Source organism: Mandrillus leucophaeus, unplaced genomic scaffold, assembly GCF_000951045.1.
Source record: "Mandrillus leucophaeus isolate KB7577 unplaced genomic scaffold, Mleu.le_1.0 Scaffold137, whole genome shotgun sequence".
Taxonomy (NCBI): Eukaryota; Metazoa; Chordata; class Mammalia; order Primates; family Cercopithecidae; genus Mandrillus; species Mandrillus leucophaeus.
In genome coordinates this window covers 1,005,972-1,020,392 of record NW_012101332.1, presented here as the reverse complement: position 1 = coordinate 1,020,392, position 14,421 = coordinate 1,005,972, and the positions used below count along the sequence as shown (strand labels likewise).

General features: G+C 55.4%; 2 protein-coding genes across 5 annotated transcripts in view; one reads left to right on the top strand and one right to left on the bottom strand.

The window, feature by feature from the left end:
• The window catches only part of YIF1B (Yip1 interacting factor homolog B (S. cerevisiae)), a 14,746-nt gene extending 5,728 nt beyond the window's left edge, over window positions 1–9,018 (top strand). For 3 of the 4 annotated variants that reach the window (XM_011973313.1, XM_011973315.1, XM_011973314.1), the window contains exons 2-8: window positions 4,523–4,761; window positions 4,838–4,942; window positions 5,108–5,186; window positions 5,316–5,373; window positions 6,419–6,574; window positions 6,650–6,743; window positions 8,616–9,018. In XM_011973313.1, coding sequence (XP_011828703.1) covers window positions 4,523–4,761; window positions 4,838–4,942; window positions 5,108–5,186; window positions 5,316–5,373; window positions 6,419–6,574; window positions 6,650–6,743; window positions 8,616–8,771 — 887 coding nt within the window. In that variant the 3' untranslated portion in view covers window positions 8,772–9,018. The remainder of the gene's footprint in view (window positions 1–4,522; window positions 4,762–4,837; window positions 4,943–5,107; window positions 5,187–5,315; window positions 5,374–6,418; window positions 6,575–6,649; window positions 6,744–8,615) is intronic. The other variant, XM_011973312.1, reaches the window with a different exon arrangement.
• Window positions 9,019–9,124: 106 nt separating this feature from the next.
• Window positions 9,125–10,874, bottom strand: LOC105534577 (chromosome unknown open reading frame, human C19orf33). Its single transcript, XM_011973316.1, has 5 exons — window positions 10,696–10,874; window positions 9,834–10,560; window positions 9,627–9,742; window positions 9,432–9,494; window positions 9,125–9,274 (listed from the first exon to the last, which is right to left on the bottom strand). The coding sequence occupies exons 2-5, from the start codon at window positions 10,105–10,107 to the stop codon at window positions 9,167–9,169; spliced, it is 561 nt and encodes a 186-aa protein (XP_011828706.1). The 5' UTR covers window positions 10,108–10,560; window positions 10,696–10,874; the 3' UTR covers window positions 9,125–9,166.
• Between the last annotated feature and the right edge of the window lie 3,547 nt (window positions 10,875–14,421).

The window sequence follows — 14,421 nt, the reverse complement described above, 5'->3', positions numbered from 1 at the left end:
CACCTGTAATCCCAGCACTTTGGGAGGCCGAGGCGGGCGGATCACAAGGTCAGGAGATCGAGACCATAGTGAAACCCCGTCTCTATTAAAAATACAAAAAATTAGCCGGGCACGGTGGCGGGTGCCTGTAGTCCCAGCTACGCAGGAGGCTGAGGCAGGAGAATGGCGTGAACCCGAGAAGCGGAGCTTGCAATGAGCCGAGATCGTGCCACTGCACTCCAGCCTGGGCGACAGAGAGAGACTCCGTCTCAAAAAAAAAAAAAAAAAAAGAAATTATTATGAGTGCTCAGAAGAGAAAAAGAAAGCACCGCATGTTATGAGAAGGAGCCAGGCGGGGCTAGTGTGTTCCAGTGAGGAGTGAGGAAGATCACTTGAGCTCAGGAGTTCAAGACCAGCCTGCCCAAAATGGTGAAACTCTTGTCTCTACTAAAAATACAAAAATTACCTGGGCGTGGTGGTGTGCGCCTATAATCCCAGCTATGCAGGAGGCTGAGGCAGGAGAATTGCTTGAACCTGGGAGGTGGAGGTTGCAGTGAGCCGAGATCGCGCCATTGCACTCCAGCCTGGGCGACAAGAGCGAGACTCTGTCTGAAAAAAAAAGAAGTAGTGGGGGAAAGAAAAGGGAAGTGGGGCTTGCGGAGAGGCTGGGGCCAGTGCTGCTTGCCTTGGAATTGAGGAGACCTGGGTCTGTCTTCAGGCTACGAATAATTGAGAGGAAGAGTTCGAGGCTAGTAGCTGATCAGGAGTGACATGGATGGACTGCTTTTTATGAGGCCAAGGAGTTTATGAGTGTCACAACAGCTTTGCAAGGTGGGACAGTTAACTCCATTGTGTAGAGGAGAACATCCAGGTGCAGAGAAAATCATGATGTGGATAATTCTATTCCTGTCCCCATTCCCACTGTCATGTGATCACCCATTCCCTGTGCCTGCAATAGTGCCAGGCAGATAGTAGGATCTCAGCAGATATTTGCAGGATAGCATTGGTTATTGATTAGGAGCAGAGGCCCTGGAGGCAGAGTGCTGGGTTCAAATCCTGCCCTTCCCATTTTCTCCATACAGAGAAAGTGGAAGTACAGAGCACTTCCACTTGCCCCATTACTCAAACCGGGATCTATAGAGACAGTATTGGCTCTTCCCACTTCTTTTTTTGAGACGGACTCTCACTCTGTTGCCCAGGCTGGAGTGCAGTGGTGCGATCTTGGCTCACTGCAGCCTTGACAACCCAGGTCCTCTCACCTCAGCCTCCCAAATAGCTGGGACTACAGGTGCGTGCCACCATGCCCTGCTATATTGTATTTTGTAGAGATAGGGTTTCACTATGTTGGCCAGGCTGGTCTTGAACTGAGTTAAAGTGATCTGCCTGTCTTGGCCTCCCAAAGTGCTGGGATTATAGGCGTGAGTCACCATGCCCAGCCTCTTCCCACTTTTTTTTTTTTGAGATGGAGTCTCGCTCTGTAGCCCACGCCAGAGTGCAGTGGCATGATCTTGGCTAACTGCAACCTCCGCCCGCGCCCTCCCCCCCGACCCGCCCTCGTCCCAGTTCAAGCAGTTCTCCTGCCTCAGCCTCCAGAGTAGCTGGGATTACAGGAATGCACCACCATGCCCAGCTCATTTTTATATTTTTAGTAGGAACGGGGTTTTGCCATGTTGGCCAGGCTGGTCTTGAACTCCTGACCTCTTGATCCGCCTGCCTCGGCCTCCCAAAGTGCTGGGATTACAGGCATGAACCACTGCGCCCGGCCTCTTCCCACTTCTTAACACACCTCCTCTGAGCACACCTCAGCAAGTCCTGTCCCTTCTAGCTCTGAAACTGATCCAGAAATAACCCATTCCACTTTTACACCCCCAGTCCTGTCTGCCGTGGTCTCCCACCTGGACTGCCCCAGCAGCCTCCTCTCTCCCTTCCCTGCCCACCCCTCATCTGTTCCCCATATGAGGCCACAGGGACCTTTTAAAATTGTTTGAAACCTGGCTCTCATACTATGACTTTGGGCAAGGGCCTGAGCCTCTTTAGGGCTTGCTTTTCTCATGTAAAATGGGGATGATGATAGCATTGGCAGTTGGCAGAAACAGGGTGGTTGTGAAGATGAAATGAGTTCATCTACAGGATTATTGTAATATTTATCAGGCATAGCAGGGCTGGACTCCTGCTCTGCCACTCACTCAGTTTGGCCCTTTGCACAAGTCATTTTAGCTGTCTGGGCCTTGGTTTCCACACCTGTAAATTGGGGGTGGTCATTTATTCTCTCTTTTTTTTTTTTTTTGAGACAGGGTCTCACTGTGTTGTCCAGGCTGGAGTTCAGTGGTGCAATCTTGGCTCACTGCAACCTTTGCCTCCCAGGCTTAAGCGATTCTCCCACCTTGGCCTCCCGAGTAGCTGGGACCACAGGTGTGAACCACCACGCCTAGTTAATCTTTCTATATTTTGCAGGGATGGGGTTTCGCCATGTTGCCCAGGCTACCTTTATTCATTGATCAGATTTTTATCAAGCGCCTACTCTAACCCTGTGCAAGGGGCTGGGGACTCAGCTGTGAACGAGATCAAGATCCCCACCTTGGGGGACTCACATTCGAGTGGGGGAGACAGTGAACAAAATAAGACAGCCAGCATGTCAGCTGGTGCCGAGTTCTAAGGCTATCAGTGAAGCAGGGCAGGGGGTGGGGAGTGCCACCAAGGGAGGTACGGTTGTAGACAGGATGGCTGGGGAAGGCCTCACTGAGCAAAGCCCTCAAAGAGGAGAGGAGGGAGCCCTGAGGACGTTGGAGGAAGAACGTTGCAAGCAGAGGCACAGCTGGTGCAGAGGCCTTGAGGCAGGCACCTTCCGGGTGCGTTCAGTGAGCATTGGGAGGCGCAGGTGGCTGGAGTCAAGTGATTGAGGGGGAGCATGGGAGATATGCACAGAGGCCTTGTGTAAAAGGCTTGGTACAGGATTTTGTACCCAATAGCCCCTCCTCCCCGCCGTACGTAGTAGCTTTTGAGATAATCATCATCAGATAAGTGGATGGGTGGGTGAATGGATGGTTAGATGGATGGATGATGGATGGGTGGATAGATGAATGTGTTGGTGGATGGATAAATAGCTTGGTGAGTGCATGGATGGATGGATGGATGGACGGATGGATGGAAAGATGAAAGCATCAGTGGATGGATAGTTGGCTAGATGTGTGGGTGGATGGGTGGGTGGATGGATGGATGGATGGATGGTTGCATGGATGGATGGATAGATTGATGAATGGGTTGGTGGATGGATGGATGGGTGGATGAATGGACAGATAGATGAATGCATCAATGGATGGATAGTTGGCTGGCTGGCTGGCTGGCTGGCTGGCTGGCTGGCTGGATAGATGGATGGATGGCTGGGTGGATGGATGGATGATGGATGGATGGGTGGATAGATGAGTGCGTTGGTAGGTGGATAGATGAGTGGGTTGGTGAATGGTAGATAGCTTGATGAGTGGATGGATGGATGCATGGATGGATGCATGGATGGATGGATGAATGAATGGATGGAAAGATGAATGCATCAGTGGATGGATAGTTGACTAGATGGATGGGTGGATGAATAGGTGGATGGATGGGTGGGTGGATGGCTGGATGGATGGATAGATGGATGGATGGATGGGTAGGTGGATGGATGGGTGAGTGGATGGATGGATGGGGGTGGGGGGTGGATAGGTGGATGGATAGATGGATGGATGGGTAGGTGGGTGGATGGATGATACATCAGTAGATGGATAGTTAACTAGATGGGTGGTGGATAGATATATGGATGAGTGGATGGACAGATGGGTGGATAGATGGATGGATGGGTAAGTGGATGGATGAATGGATGGATGGATGGGTAGGTGGATGGATGAATGGATGGACTGATGGGTGGGTGGGTGGATGGATGGATGGGTAGGCAGATGGATGAATGGATGGATTGATGGGTGGGAGGGTGGATGGATGGATGGATGGGTGGGCGGATGGATGAATGGATGGCTTGATGGGTGGGAGGGTGGATGGATAGATGGTGGATGGATTGATGGGTGGGAGGGTGGATGGATAGATGGATGGGTGGATGAATGGATGGACAGATGAATGCATCAGTGGATGGATAGTTGGCTAGATGGGTGGGTGGATGGATGGATGGATAGGTGGATAGATGGATGGATGAATGGATGGGTGGATGGATGAATGGGTGGGTGGATGGATGAATGGGTAGTTGGAAGGATAGATGTGGATGGGTGGGCGAGTGGGTGGGTGGATGGATGGATGAGTAGATGGATGGGTGGGTAGATGAATGGATGCATAGATTAGTGTATCAGTGGATGGATAGTTGGCTAGATGGGTGGGTCGATGGATGAATGGCAGAGGCTGCACCTGCCAGTCCATCTGATGTCAAAGCTAGTGTCTCTAATGGTGACACCACCCTCCTCTCAATAGGAGCAGGAGGCAGAACTGCAGGATGAATGAGGCTCACCAGGCCTCCCTTACCTATCCTGGAACCCCAGGGTCTCCCCACCCTCTTCCCTTGCAGCCTCAAAGCGGAGGATCCCTGTGTCCCAGCCGGGCATGGCCGACCCCCACCAGCTTTTCGATGACACAAGTTCAACCCAGAGCCGGGGCTATGGGGCCCAGCGGGCACCTGGCGGCCTAGGCTATCCTGCAGCCTCTGCCACGCCCCAGGCAGCCTTCCTGGCTGACCCAGTGTCCAACATGGCCATGGCCTATGGGAGCAGCCTGGCCGCGCAGGGCAAGGAGCTGGTGGATAAGAACGTAAGTGGCCGGGGCTGGCGGGAGTTGGGGGACGCACGGGGCCACGGGCACTCAGGCTTGAGCTCTGCCTCCCCAGATTGACCGCTTCATCCCTGTCACCAAGCTCAAGTATTACTTTGCTGTGGACACCATGTATGTGGGCAGAAAGCTGGGCCTGTTGTTCTTCCCCTACCTGCACCAGGTCAGCACCCCCAGGGGAATGTGGGTCTGCGGTGGGCCTGTGGGGGCTCAGGGGTGGGGGCAGATGTGTGGTGGGGCCAGGAGATTCACCTCGAGGGAGGAGGGCCTGTAGCAGGGTAGGAGGGACCTGGTTCTGAGGGTCCTGCCCATCTCCCCATCCCCGCAGGACTGGGAGGTGCAGTACCAACAGGACACCCCGGTGGCCCCCCGCTTTGACGTCAATGCCCCGGACCTCTACATTCCAGGTTTCACCCTCCCTCTACCCTGCACCCTCCTCTCTCTTCCGGGCCTGTTTGGGGTGGGTGTGTGGGTGTCTGGAGGCCCAGGGCAGTTCTTCTTCTGGTGACCAGTGTCTGTGTGTCTGCCTCCCACAGCGATGGCTTTCATCACCTACGTTTTGGTGGCTGGTCTTGCGCTGGGGACCCAGGATAGGTAAGGGCGGCCTGGGGCAGGCCAAGTAGGGTGGGGTTTGGGAGGCCCATGGTTGGTCAGGAAGGTTTCAGTTCCAAGGTCTCAGTTCCCCTCTCAGGACAGCCCCACCTTGCTCCCAGTTGGCCCAAGATACAGCCCTCAGGGTCACCATCAGCATCACCCTCGCCTTTTCCCTCTCCTTCCTACCCATGTGCATTGTGTCACCACACCCTGTGCTGGGCGACCCTCTCCATCCACCCTTCCTCTTGGCCTCTGCTACCAGACCCATCCTCATCCTTGCTCTGTCGTCACCAGCTCCCCATTGCACCCCTACTCCAGCAGCAGCCAGGATGGTCCTGTCTGAGGTGTGAGCCTGGCCACAGCCCACCCTACTCCACCCTACTATCCATGGCTCCCGATCAAGCCTCAGCTCCTCAGCCCTGCACTGCCCCTCCCGTTGCACGCTTCTGTCCGTTCCTTTCCTCAGGAGGGCTGGCGCTGTCTCCTGGGGCCTTGTCACATCAACTTCCCTCTGCCTGGGAGCGTGTTCCCCTCCACTACTGCCGAGTACCTGTGCATTCCCGCTGGCTCCATTCCAGTGTCACCTCCTCCAGGAAGCCTTCCTGCCCCCCAGGCTAGGTCAGGCCCCTCCTCTTGCTCACACTGCCCTGTTCTTTTCCTTTGTGACACTGAACACATCTGTCATTAACTAACTGGTGAAGCCCTGGGGATATGGCAGAGGCCGAAGGCTTTGTCCCTGACCAGCTCCTTCCTGCAGGCCTCAGCTTGGTGTCCCCTCTCCTGGGAAGCCCTCTCTGACACCTGCCTCCTGACTGTCAGGCACAGCCCCCTGTGACTCCAGCCCTGCCCGCTCTGGGTGTCACTGTCTAGGGATGGGTCTGCCGTCCTCCCTGGATGGGATTTCCATGAGAATAGGATAGCGTGCAGGTCCATCTTGGTCACTGCCGGGTGTCCAGCCCTACCCAACACAGGGCTGTCCCCAGGCGGGTGCTGGGGGTGGGAGGTCTGAACCAGCCAACCAAGTGGCGGGACTTGGTGCCTGCAGGTTCTCCCCAGACCTCCTAGGGCTGCAGGCGAGCTCAGCCCTGGCCTGGCTGACCCTGGAGGTGGTGGCCATCCTGCTCAGCCTCTATCTGGTCACTGTCAACACCGACCTCACCACCATCGACCTGGTGGCCTTCTTGGGCTACAAGTATGTCGGGTGAGTACGCCCGCCCTTCATGCCAGCCCCAGCCCTTGGGCCTTGTCCTCACACAGCCTCCTCTCCCTCCCCCAGGATGATTGGCGGGGTCCTCATGGGCCTGCTCTTCGGGAAGATTGGCTACTACCTGGTGCTGGGCTGGTGCTGTGTGGCCATCTTTGTGTTCATGGTGAGCAGGGGCTCGGGGCTGGTGAGGCTGAGGGCACAGGTGCCCCGGAGGCATCCAAGAAGAGGATGTCAGGTGTGGGGTTCAGACCAGAGACACATTGCTGAACTGAAGAGCCCTGGAGTGGCTGCCCAGCTGGGGGGGTCAGGAGGGCTTCCTGGAAGAGGGGGTATCCTGAGCCCTGGAAGAGGAGATCCCACCCAGGCTGCTAGAGGCTGGGGATCCCCAGCACACAGGCTCCAGGCTGGGCTCTCACCCTCATTCCACTCTCCTTGCATGGGGGCTTTCCTGCCAGAATTTCCCTGGAAGGAGATTCTCTAGAGCCCTTCCTGCTAGAGTCAGGGGTGCTGGTGAAGAGCACTGGGGTCTGCAGGCTGGGTGGACCCCAAGTTTAGTTGGATCCTGGGCAAATCACTTCCTTTCTTTAAACTGTTTCCCCTTTTGCCGGGCGCGGTGGCTCACGCCCGTAATCCCAGCACTTTGGGAGGCCGAAGCAGAAGGATCACGAGGTCAGGAGATCGAGACCATCCTGGCTAACACGGTGAAACCCCATCTCTACTAAAAATACAAAAAGTAGCTGGGCTTGGTGGTGTGTGCCTGTAGCCCCAGCTACTCGGGAAGCTGAGGCAGGAGAATCGCTTGAACCCGGGAAGTGGAGGTTGCGGTGAGCTGAGATTGCACCCCAGCACTCCAGCCTGGGTGACAGAGCAAGACTCTGTCTCAAAAAAAAAAAAAAAAAAAACTCAGTTTCCCTATTTTAAAATAGGAGGATGATACTTGCACCTTAAGGTGCTGGGAGGATTCACTGTGAACATGTGAGAAGCAGAGGGCAGACCGTGGTGGCTGGTGAGCCAGGGCAGAGCCTCACGCAAACTTTGACTTAGGTCTCATCATTTAAAAGTTTAGGCCAAGCGCATAACTCACATCTGTGATCCCAGCACTTTGGGAGGCTGAGGCAGGAGGATCACTGGAGGCCAGGAGCTTGATACCAGCCTGGACAACATAGCAAGACCCCATCTCTAAAAAAATTAAATAATTAGCCAGGCATGGCAGTGTGTACCTATAGTCCCAGCTACTCGAGAGGCTGAGGTGGGAGGATCACTTGAGTCTGGAAGATTGAGGCTGCAGTGAGCTGAGATCATGCCACTGCAGTCAAACCTGGTGGACAGGGTGAGACCCTGTCCATTTTTTTTTTTTTTTTTTTTTAGACGGAGTCTCGCTCTGTCACCAGGCTGGAGTGCAGTGGCGCGATCTCGGCTCACTGCAGCCTCCTGGGTTCACAGGAGCGATTCTCCTGCCTCAGCCTCCTGAGAAGCAGGGAACACCACCATACCCAGCTAATTTTTGTATTTTTAGTAGAGATGGGGTTTCACCATGTTGGCCAGGATAGTCTTGATCTCCTGACCTCGTGATTCGCCCTCCTCGGCCTCCCAAAGTGCTGGGATTACAGGCGTGAGCCAACGCACTAGGCCAGAGACCCTGTCCTTTAATAAAAATAAAGATAGCATTTCTGGCATGTCTTCAGAAACTGCCATGTGACCAGCATAAGGGGGAGCAGCAGCCAGGGCGACGTCTCCCACCCCCTCAGGCCGGGTGTCCACCTCGAAGTCCCCCTTCACCGCTCCCGGACCTTGCCTGGCATTTGAGTGTCAAACCTTCTCATATTTTGCCCACAGGGCCCAAATCCTCACCATGTTAGGAGGTTTGGGGAAACTGAGGCCCCAGGAGCAGAAACCTGAGGCTGCAGAGGGCCAGGGACTTGTCCCCGGCTGCCTGGGGCTTCTAGACAGAGGCTGGAAGTATGTCGGGGCTCTCACTCTGGCCCAGAGAACTCAAGGGTAAACCCCTTGGTTCCTCTCTCCCTTTCCCACCCAGATCCGGACGCTGCGGCTGAAGATCTTGGCAGAAGCAGCGGCTGAGGGGGTCCCGGTGCGTGGGGCCCGGAACCAGCTGCGCATGTACCTGACCATGGCAGTGGCAGCGGCACAACCTCTGCTCATGTACTGGCTCACCTTCCACCTGGTGCGGTGAGCGGAGCCTCCCGCCGCCGCCGCCGCTGCTGCTGCTGCTGCTGCTGCTGCTGCTGGGAGCCACTGGACTCATCTCCTGCCTGCAGGCCCCAGGGGTCCACCCTGTCTGGCCACAGGCGACGCCTCCATCCCATGTCCCGCCCAGCCCCGCCCCCAACCCAAGGTGCTGAGAGATCTCCAGCTGCACAGGCCATCGCCCCAGGGCGTGGCCGCTGTTACAGAAACAATAAACCCTGATGGGCATGGCGTGGGCAGCCTCTCCTTGGCCGCGTGCAGGGATGGGCGGGCCCAGCCCTGGGCAGGGGGCAGGGAACTGGGGACGGACCGGAGCAGGCACTGCGCTGATCAGTCGCAGAAGGCAGAGAGGAAGGTTTAATGAGCCCTGTCCAGGGCCCTTCAGTGAGGAGCCTCCTTCTTGCCCTTTTCCTTTTTCTTCTTCTTCACTTTGGGCTTCTTGGCCTTGCCGGGGGTGCTCTCGTGCTGCTTGGAGCCAGCGGTGTGGGGCTGTGGGACCGAGGGCAGGGATGGGAGAGAAGAGATGGTTCTGGGCTGGAAGGAGACAGAGGAACCGCCCCCTGCACCCTCCCCACCAGCCCCTGCGCTGGGACGCTTCTCTGCGGTGCAGGGCACGGGCCTGGGGACGCTGGCGAGAACCCCTTACCTTCACATCCGTGTCCGAGTCGCTGGAGCTGCTGCTGGAGTCGGAAGAGCTGTGGTGTCCTTGCTGGATGGAGGTGCGGCAGTGAGGCGGTGCCCCTTACCCAGCCCCCGAAGTTGGAAGCCCAAGGCAGGACCCTGGGGTCAGGGGCAACCCCACCCCTCCCGCCCGTCCGCAGCCGGTGATGAGGAGACTTACCTCTGGACCCGGACCTGCCCCCGCCTCCGACCGGCCCTGAACTTTGTGGGGACTGAGCTTGGGGTCTCCCTCATGGCCCGCCCCCACACCTGGCTTCTGGGAGGCTGGCTCCAGAGCTGTGGAGGGAAGTTGGGTGGTTGGTGCGGGCAGCTTCTGGGCTTGATTCCCGCCCCCTCCACCTCCAATCCACACTCCCCAGGAGCTCACCTGCTCCCAGGTCGAACTCCATGGTGAGAGATGTGTCCCAGGGCCAAGGGGCCTGGGCCCTGCAGAGGAGTGGAGCAGTGGGAGGAGCGCTGAGACCTGCCCGTTGGAGGAATGCTGACACGCCCCACCCAACCTCTGTCCTGGTCCTCAGCCCTGACTGCGCGGCACCGCCCAGCATTTCCTCTGTGAGGAGCGAGGGAAATGGACAGTGATGGCCTCCGCCAGCCTTGGTGCCTGAGGGGAGGCCGACTGAGGGGGGCTCTGGGGATGGCATTCAGGGAGCTACATGTTTCCCCAAAAAGCTCAGATGCTGGTTCTTGAAGAGGGAGGTGCCCCCACCTTCCTGCATACCGCCGCAATATGGCCTCCTCCGCTGTAGTTTCACACAGAGGGCGCTGCTGCCAGGGGCGTCCTGTGTTCTAACTCGATCCCACAGCCCCTCCGGCTTGGTGAGCAGCATCTGAGGGGTGAGGGGCGTAGACTTGGAGCCAGCCTGCTGCACTAGATGCCAGCTGTGTCACTTAGTAGCAGGGTGACCTCAGGAAAGTTGCTTCACCTCCGTGCCTCAGTTTCCTCATCTGTAAATGACAGCTACCCATGACAGCTACCCATGATGTGAGAGATGAGTTACTTTCCTAGAATGGTGTCTGGCATGAAGTACTGATAATGTGTTGGGTTTTTTAAAAATAAAAGGTAGGTGTTTTAGGCCGGTCATGGTGGCTCACGCCTGTAATCCCAGCACTTTGGGAGGCAGAGGCAGGTAGATCACCTGAGGTCAGGAGTTCGAGACCAGCCTGACCAACATAGTGAAACCCTGTCTGTACTAAAAATTAAAAAATGAGCTGGGCACGGTGGTGCACGCCTGTAATCCCAGCTGCTCCGGAGGCTGAGGCACAAGAATCACTTGAACCCGGGAGGCAGAGGTTTCAGTGAGCCAAGATTGCACCACTGCACTCCAGCCTGGGCGACACAGTGAGACTCCGTCTCAAAAAAGAAAAAAGTATATAGATATAAAAGATAAGTGTCAAGCCAGGCATGGTGGCTCATGCCCAGCACTTTGGGAGGCCGAGGCAGGTAGATCACCCGAGGGGAGTTTGAGACCAGCCTGGCCAACATGGTGAAACCCGTCTCTACTAAAAATACAAAATTTAGCCAGGCATGGTGGTGGGTGCCTGTAATCCCAGCTACTTGGAGGCTGAGGCAGGAGAATCACTTCAGCCCGGAGGCAGAGGTTACAGTGAGCCGCGATTGTGCCATTGCACTCCAGCCTGGGTGGTAGAGCCAGGCTCCATCTCAAAAAAAAAAAAGAAGATAAATGTCTTTATGAGTGTGGGCTGCTGTAACAAATATAGAGAGGGTGGCTTTAACAGGAAACACAGTTCTCACGGTCCTGGAGGCTGGAAGTCTGAGATGGGGGTGTTGGTAGATCCGGTGTCAGAAGCGCCGCTTCCTGGCTCATTGACAGCCGCCCTGCCTCCCCGCATGGCTGAGAGCAAGATCATCTCACGTTGTGTCCCTTTCTATAAGGGCACAAATCCCGTTCATGAAGGCTCCTCCCGCATCACCTGGTGACCTCCCAGAGGTCCTACCTTCAAATACCATCACTCGGCTTCAGCACAGGAGTTTGGGGAAAACACAAACATTCAGTCTATGACAGTAGGTACTGTTCCAACCCCTACTTCACAGATGAGGAAACTGAGGGATTAGGTAAGAAGACGAAGGGTAAACATAGAGCATGGGCTGGGTGCAGTGGTTCATGCCTGTAATCCCAGCACTTTGGGAGGGAAGCAAGGCAGGAGGATCACTTGAGTTGAAGAGTTTGAGATCAGCCTGGGTAACATACTGAGACCATCTCTACTTGAAATTAAAACTTAGACAGGCATGGTGGCACTCACCTGTAGTCCCAGCTACTCAGGAGGCTGAGACAGGAGAATCACTTGAGCCCGGGAAGTCCAAGCTGCAGTAAGCTGTGATCGAGCCACTGCACTCCAGCCTGGTTGACGGAGCAAGACCCTGTCTCAAAACACACACACAGGCCAGGCACAGTGGCTCACACCTGTAATCCCAGCACTTTGGGAGGCCATGGCGGGAGGGTCACTTGTGGTCAGGAGTTCAAGACCAGCCTGGCCAATGTGGTGAAAAATATAAAAAATCACTGAGTATCGTGGCGCATGCCTGTAATCCCAGCTACTCGGGAGGCTGAGGCTTGAGAATTGCTTGAACCCAGGAGGCGGTGGTTGCAGTGAGCTGAGACTGCATCACTGCACTCCAGCCTGGGTAACAGAGCAAGACTCCGACACACACACATACACACACACACACACACACACACACGTAGTCTAGTTCTAGTCTGTTCATGCTATATATATAGTTCAAACGCAGGCAGTGTAGCTTGATTCCAATGCTTGGCTTGGCCCCTCTGTCTCACCCTCTTGGGAGCTCTCAAAGGAATGAGCAGCCAGCTGGGCCCAGTTTTCCCTCCCCTGGGCTGGGCTCAGGTCAGGTTAGGGTAGAAACTGGAGCCTGAGCCATCTGCTCCTACCTCTGTGAGGTGAGATATCCTTGGCGTCCCTCTCCAGCCCAGCCCTGCTCCCAGCAACTGGGCTGCCTGCATCTACAGGGAGTGGGCATCTAGGAGCAGGTGGCTGAGGCCTGGGCATGGTAATGAGCATGCAGCTCATGCCCTTGTATACTCAGGTGTCTGCTCACATGTCCATTCCTTAGAGGCGCCTGGCTCGGCTTCCAGCAACTCAGAGTGGCAATGCTCCATCCCCTTTCCCCAGCTTGAAGTCCAGCATAGCCCATGCCTGCCACCATCTGCAGTTACCTTTCTTCACATTCACTTCTTCGGCATGTATTTTTTGAGCACCTACTACGTCTCCAGCACACTTCAAGACCTGAGGGTGGCCAGGCACAGTGGCACATGCTTGTAATCCCAGCACTTTGGGAGGCTGAGGAGGTTGGATGGCTTGAGCTCAGGAGTTTGAGACCAGCCTGGGCCACGTGGCGAAACCCCATCTCTATTAAAAAAAAAAAATTGTTAAAGGAGGACCTGAAAATAAATAAATACAAATTAATTAATTTTTTTAAAAAGGCGGTCAGGTGCAGTGGCTCACGCCTGTAATCCCAGCACTTTGGGAGTCTGAGGCAGGCGGATCACCTGAGGTTAGGAGTTCCAGATCAGCCTGGCCAACATGGTCAAACCCCATCTCTACTAAAAAAATACAAAAATTAGCTGGGCATGGTGGTGGGCGCCTGTAATCCCAGCTACTTGGGAGGCTGAGGCAGGAGAATCGTTTGAATCCGGGAAGCGGAGGTTGCAGTGAGTCGAGATGGTGCCATTGCACTCCAGCCTGGGCGACAGGGCGAGAATCAAAAAAAAAAAAAAAAAGAAAAAAGGCCAGGCGCGGTGGCTCAGGACTGTAACCCCAGCACTTTGGGAGGCCGAGACGGGCGGATCATGAGGTCAGGAACACGGTGAAACCCGTGTCTACTAAAAATACAAAAAACTAGCCGGGCGAGGTGGCGGGCGCCTGTAGTCCCAGCTACTCGGGAGACTGACGCAGGAGAATGACGTAAACCTGGGAGGCGGAGCTTGCAGTGAGCTGACATTCGGCCACTGCACTCCAGCCTGGGCGACAAAGCGAGACTCCGTCTCAAAAAAAAAAAAAAAAAAAGACCTGAAGACAAGCAGGCAAGCCACGCAAGCATATAGAGGAAGAGGGAAGAGCAAATGCAAAGGCCCCTGAGGCAGGAATGTGCCTGTGTCTGAGGAGCTGCGCTGCGGTCAGAGTGGCAGAGAGAGTGGGAGAGGTGGGTGGCGGGCATGAACTTGTAAATCAAAGACCCTTGCTCTTTACCCTGAGTGTGACTGGGAGGTGAGCAATGATTGTGGCTTTGCCTGCAACTGGACACGGGATATGAGAGAAAGTGTCTGTCTCTCGAGGCAGAGCGCGCATTCCATGAGGGTGAGAACTCCCGCTTTGTGCACCACCCAGAACGGTGTGACTCAGAGAGGCTGCTTGCCATGCCTTAGTGAATGGGTGGCATCGCCTGCTGCCAGGTACTGTGCTAAGGGCGAGTCACCACCGGCACAGAAGGGCTGCAGGTTTGGGTCCTGGAGGTCAGTCACTACACTTACTGTTCTGTGGACAAATCAGTTAGCCACTGTGGATTTCTGTTTCCTTCTCTGTAAAAAAGAAAACTTACCTAGGAAATGGTTTTGCACAGAGCCTGCCTGGCACAAGTTCAACTGATGCTCAATCAATGTTCGTTTTTGTTTTCTTCTTCTTTTTTTTTTGAGACTGAGTCTTGCTCTGTCGCCAGGCTGGAGTGCAGTGGCGCGATCTCGGCTCACTGCAATGCAACCTCCAACTCCCTGGTTCAAGTGATTCTCCTGCCTCAGCCTCCTGAGTAGCTAGGATTACAGGCACACGCCACCATGCCCAGATAATTTTTTGTATTTTTAGTAGAGACGGGGTTTCCCCATGTTGGTCAGGATGGTCTCGATCTCCTGACCTCGTGATCCGCCCACCTTGGCCTCTGAAAATGCTGGGATTACAGGTGTGAGCCACTGCGCCCAGCCATT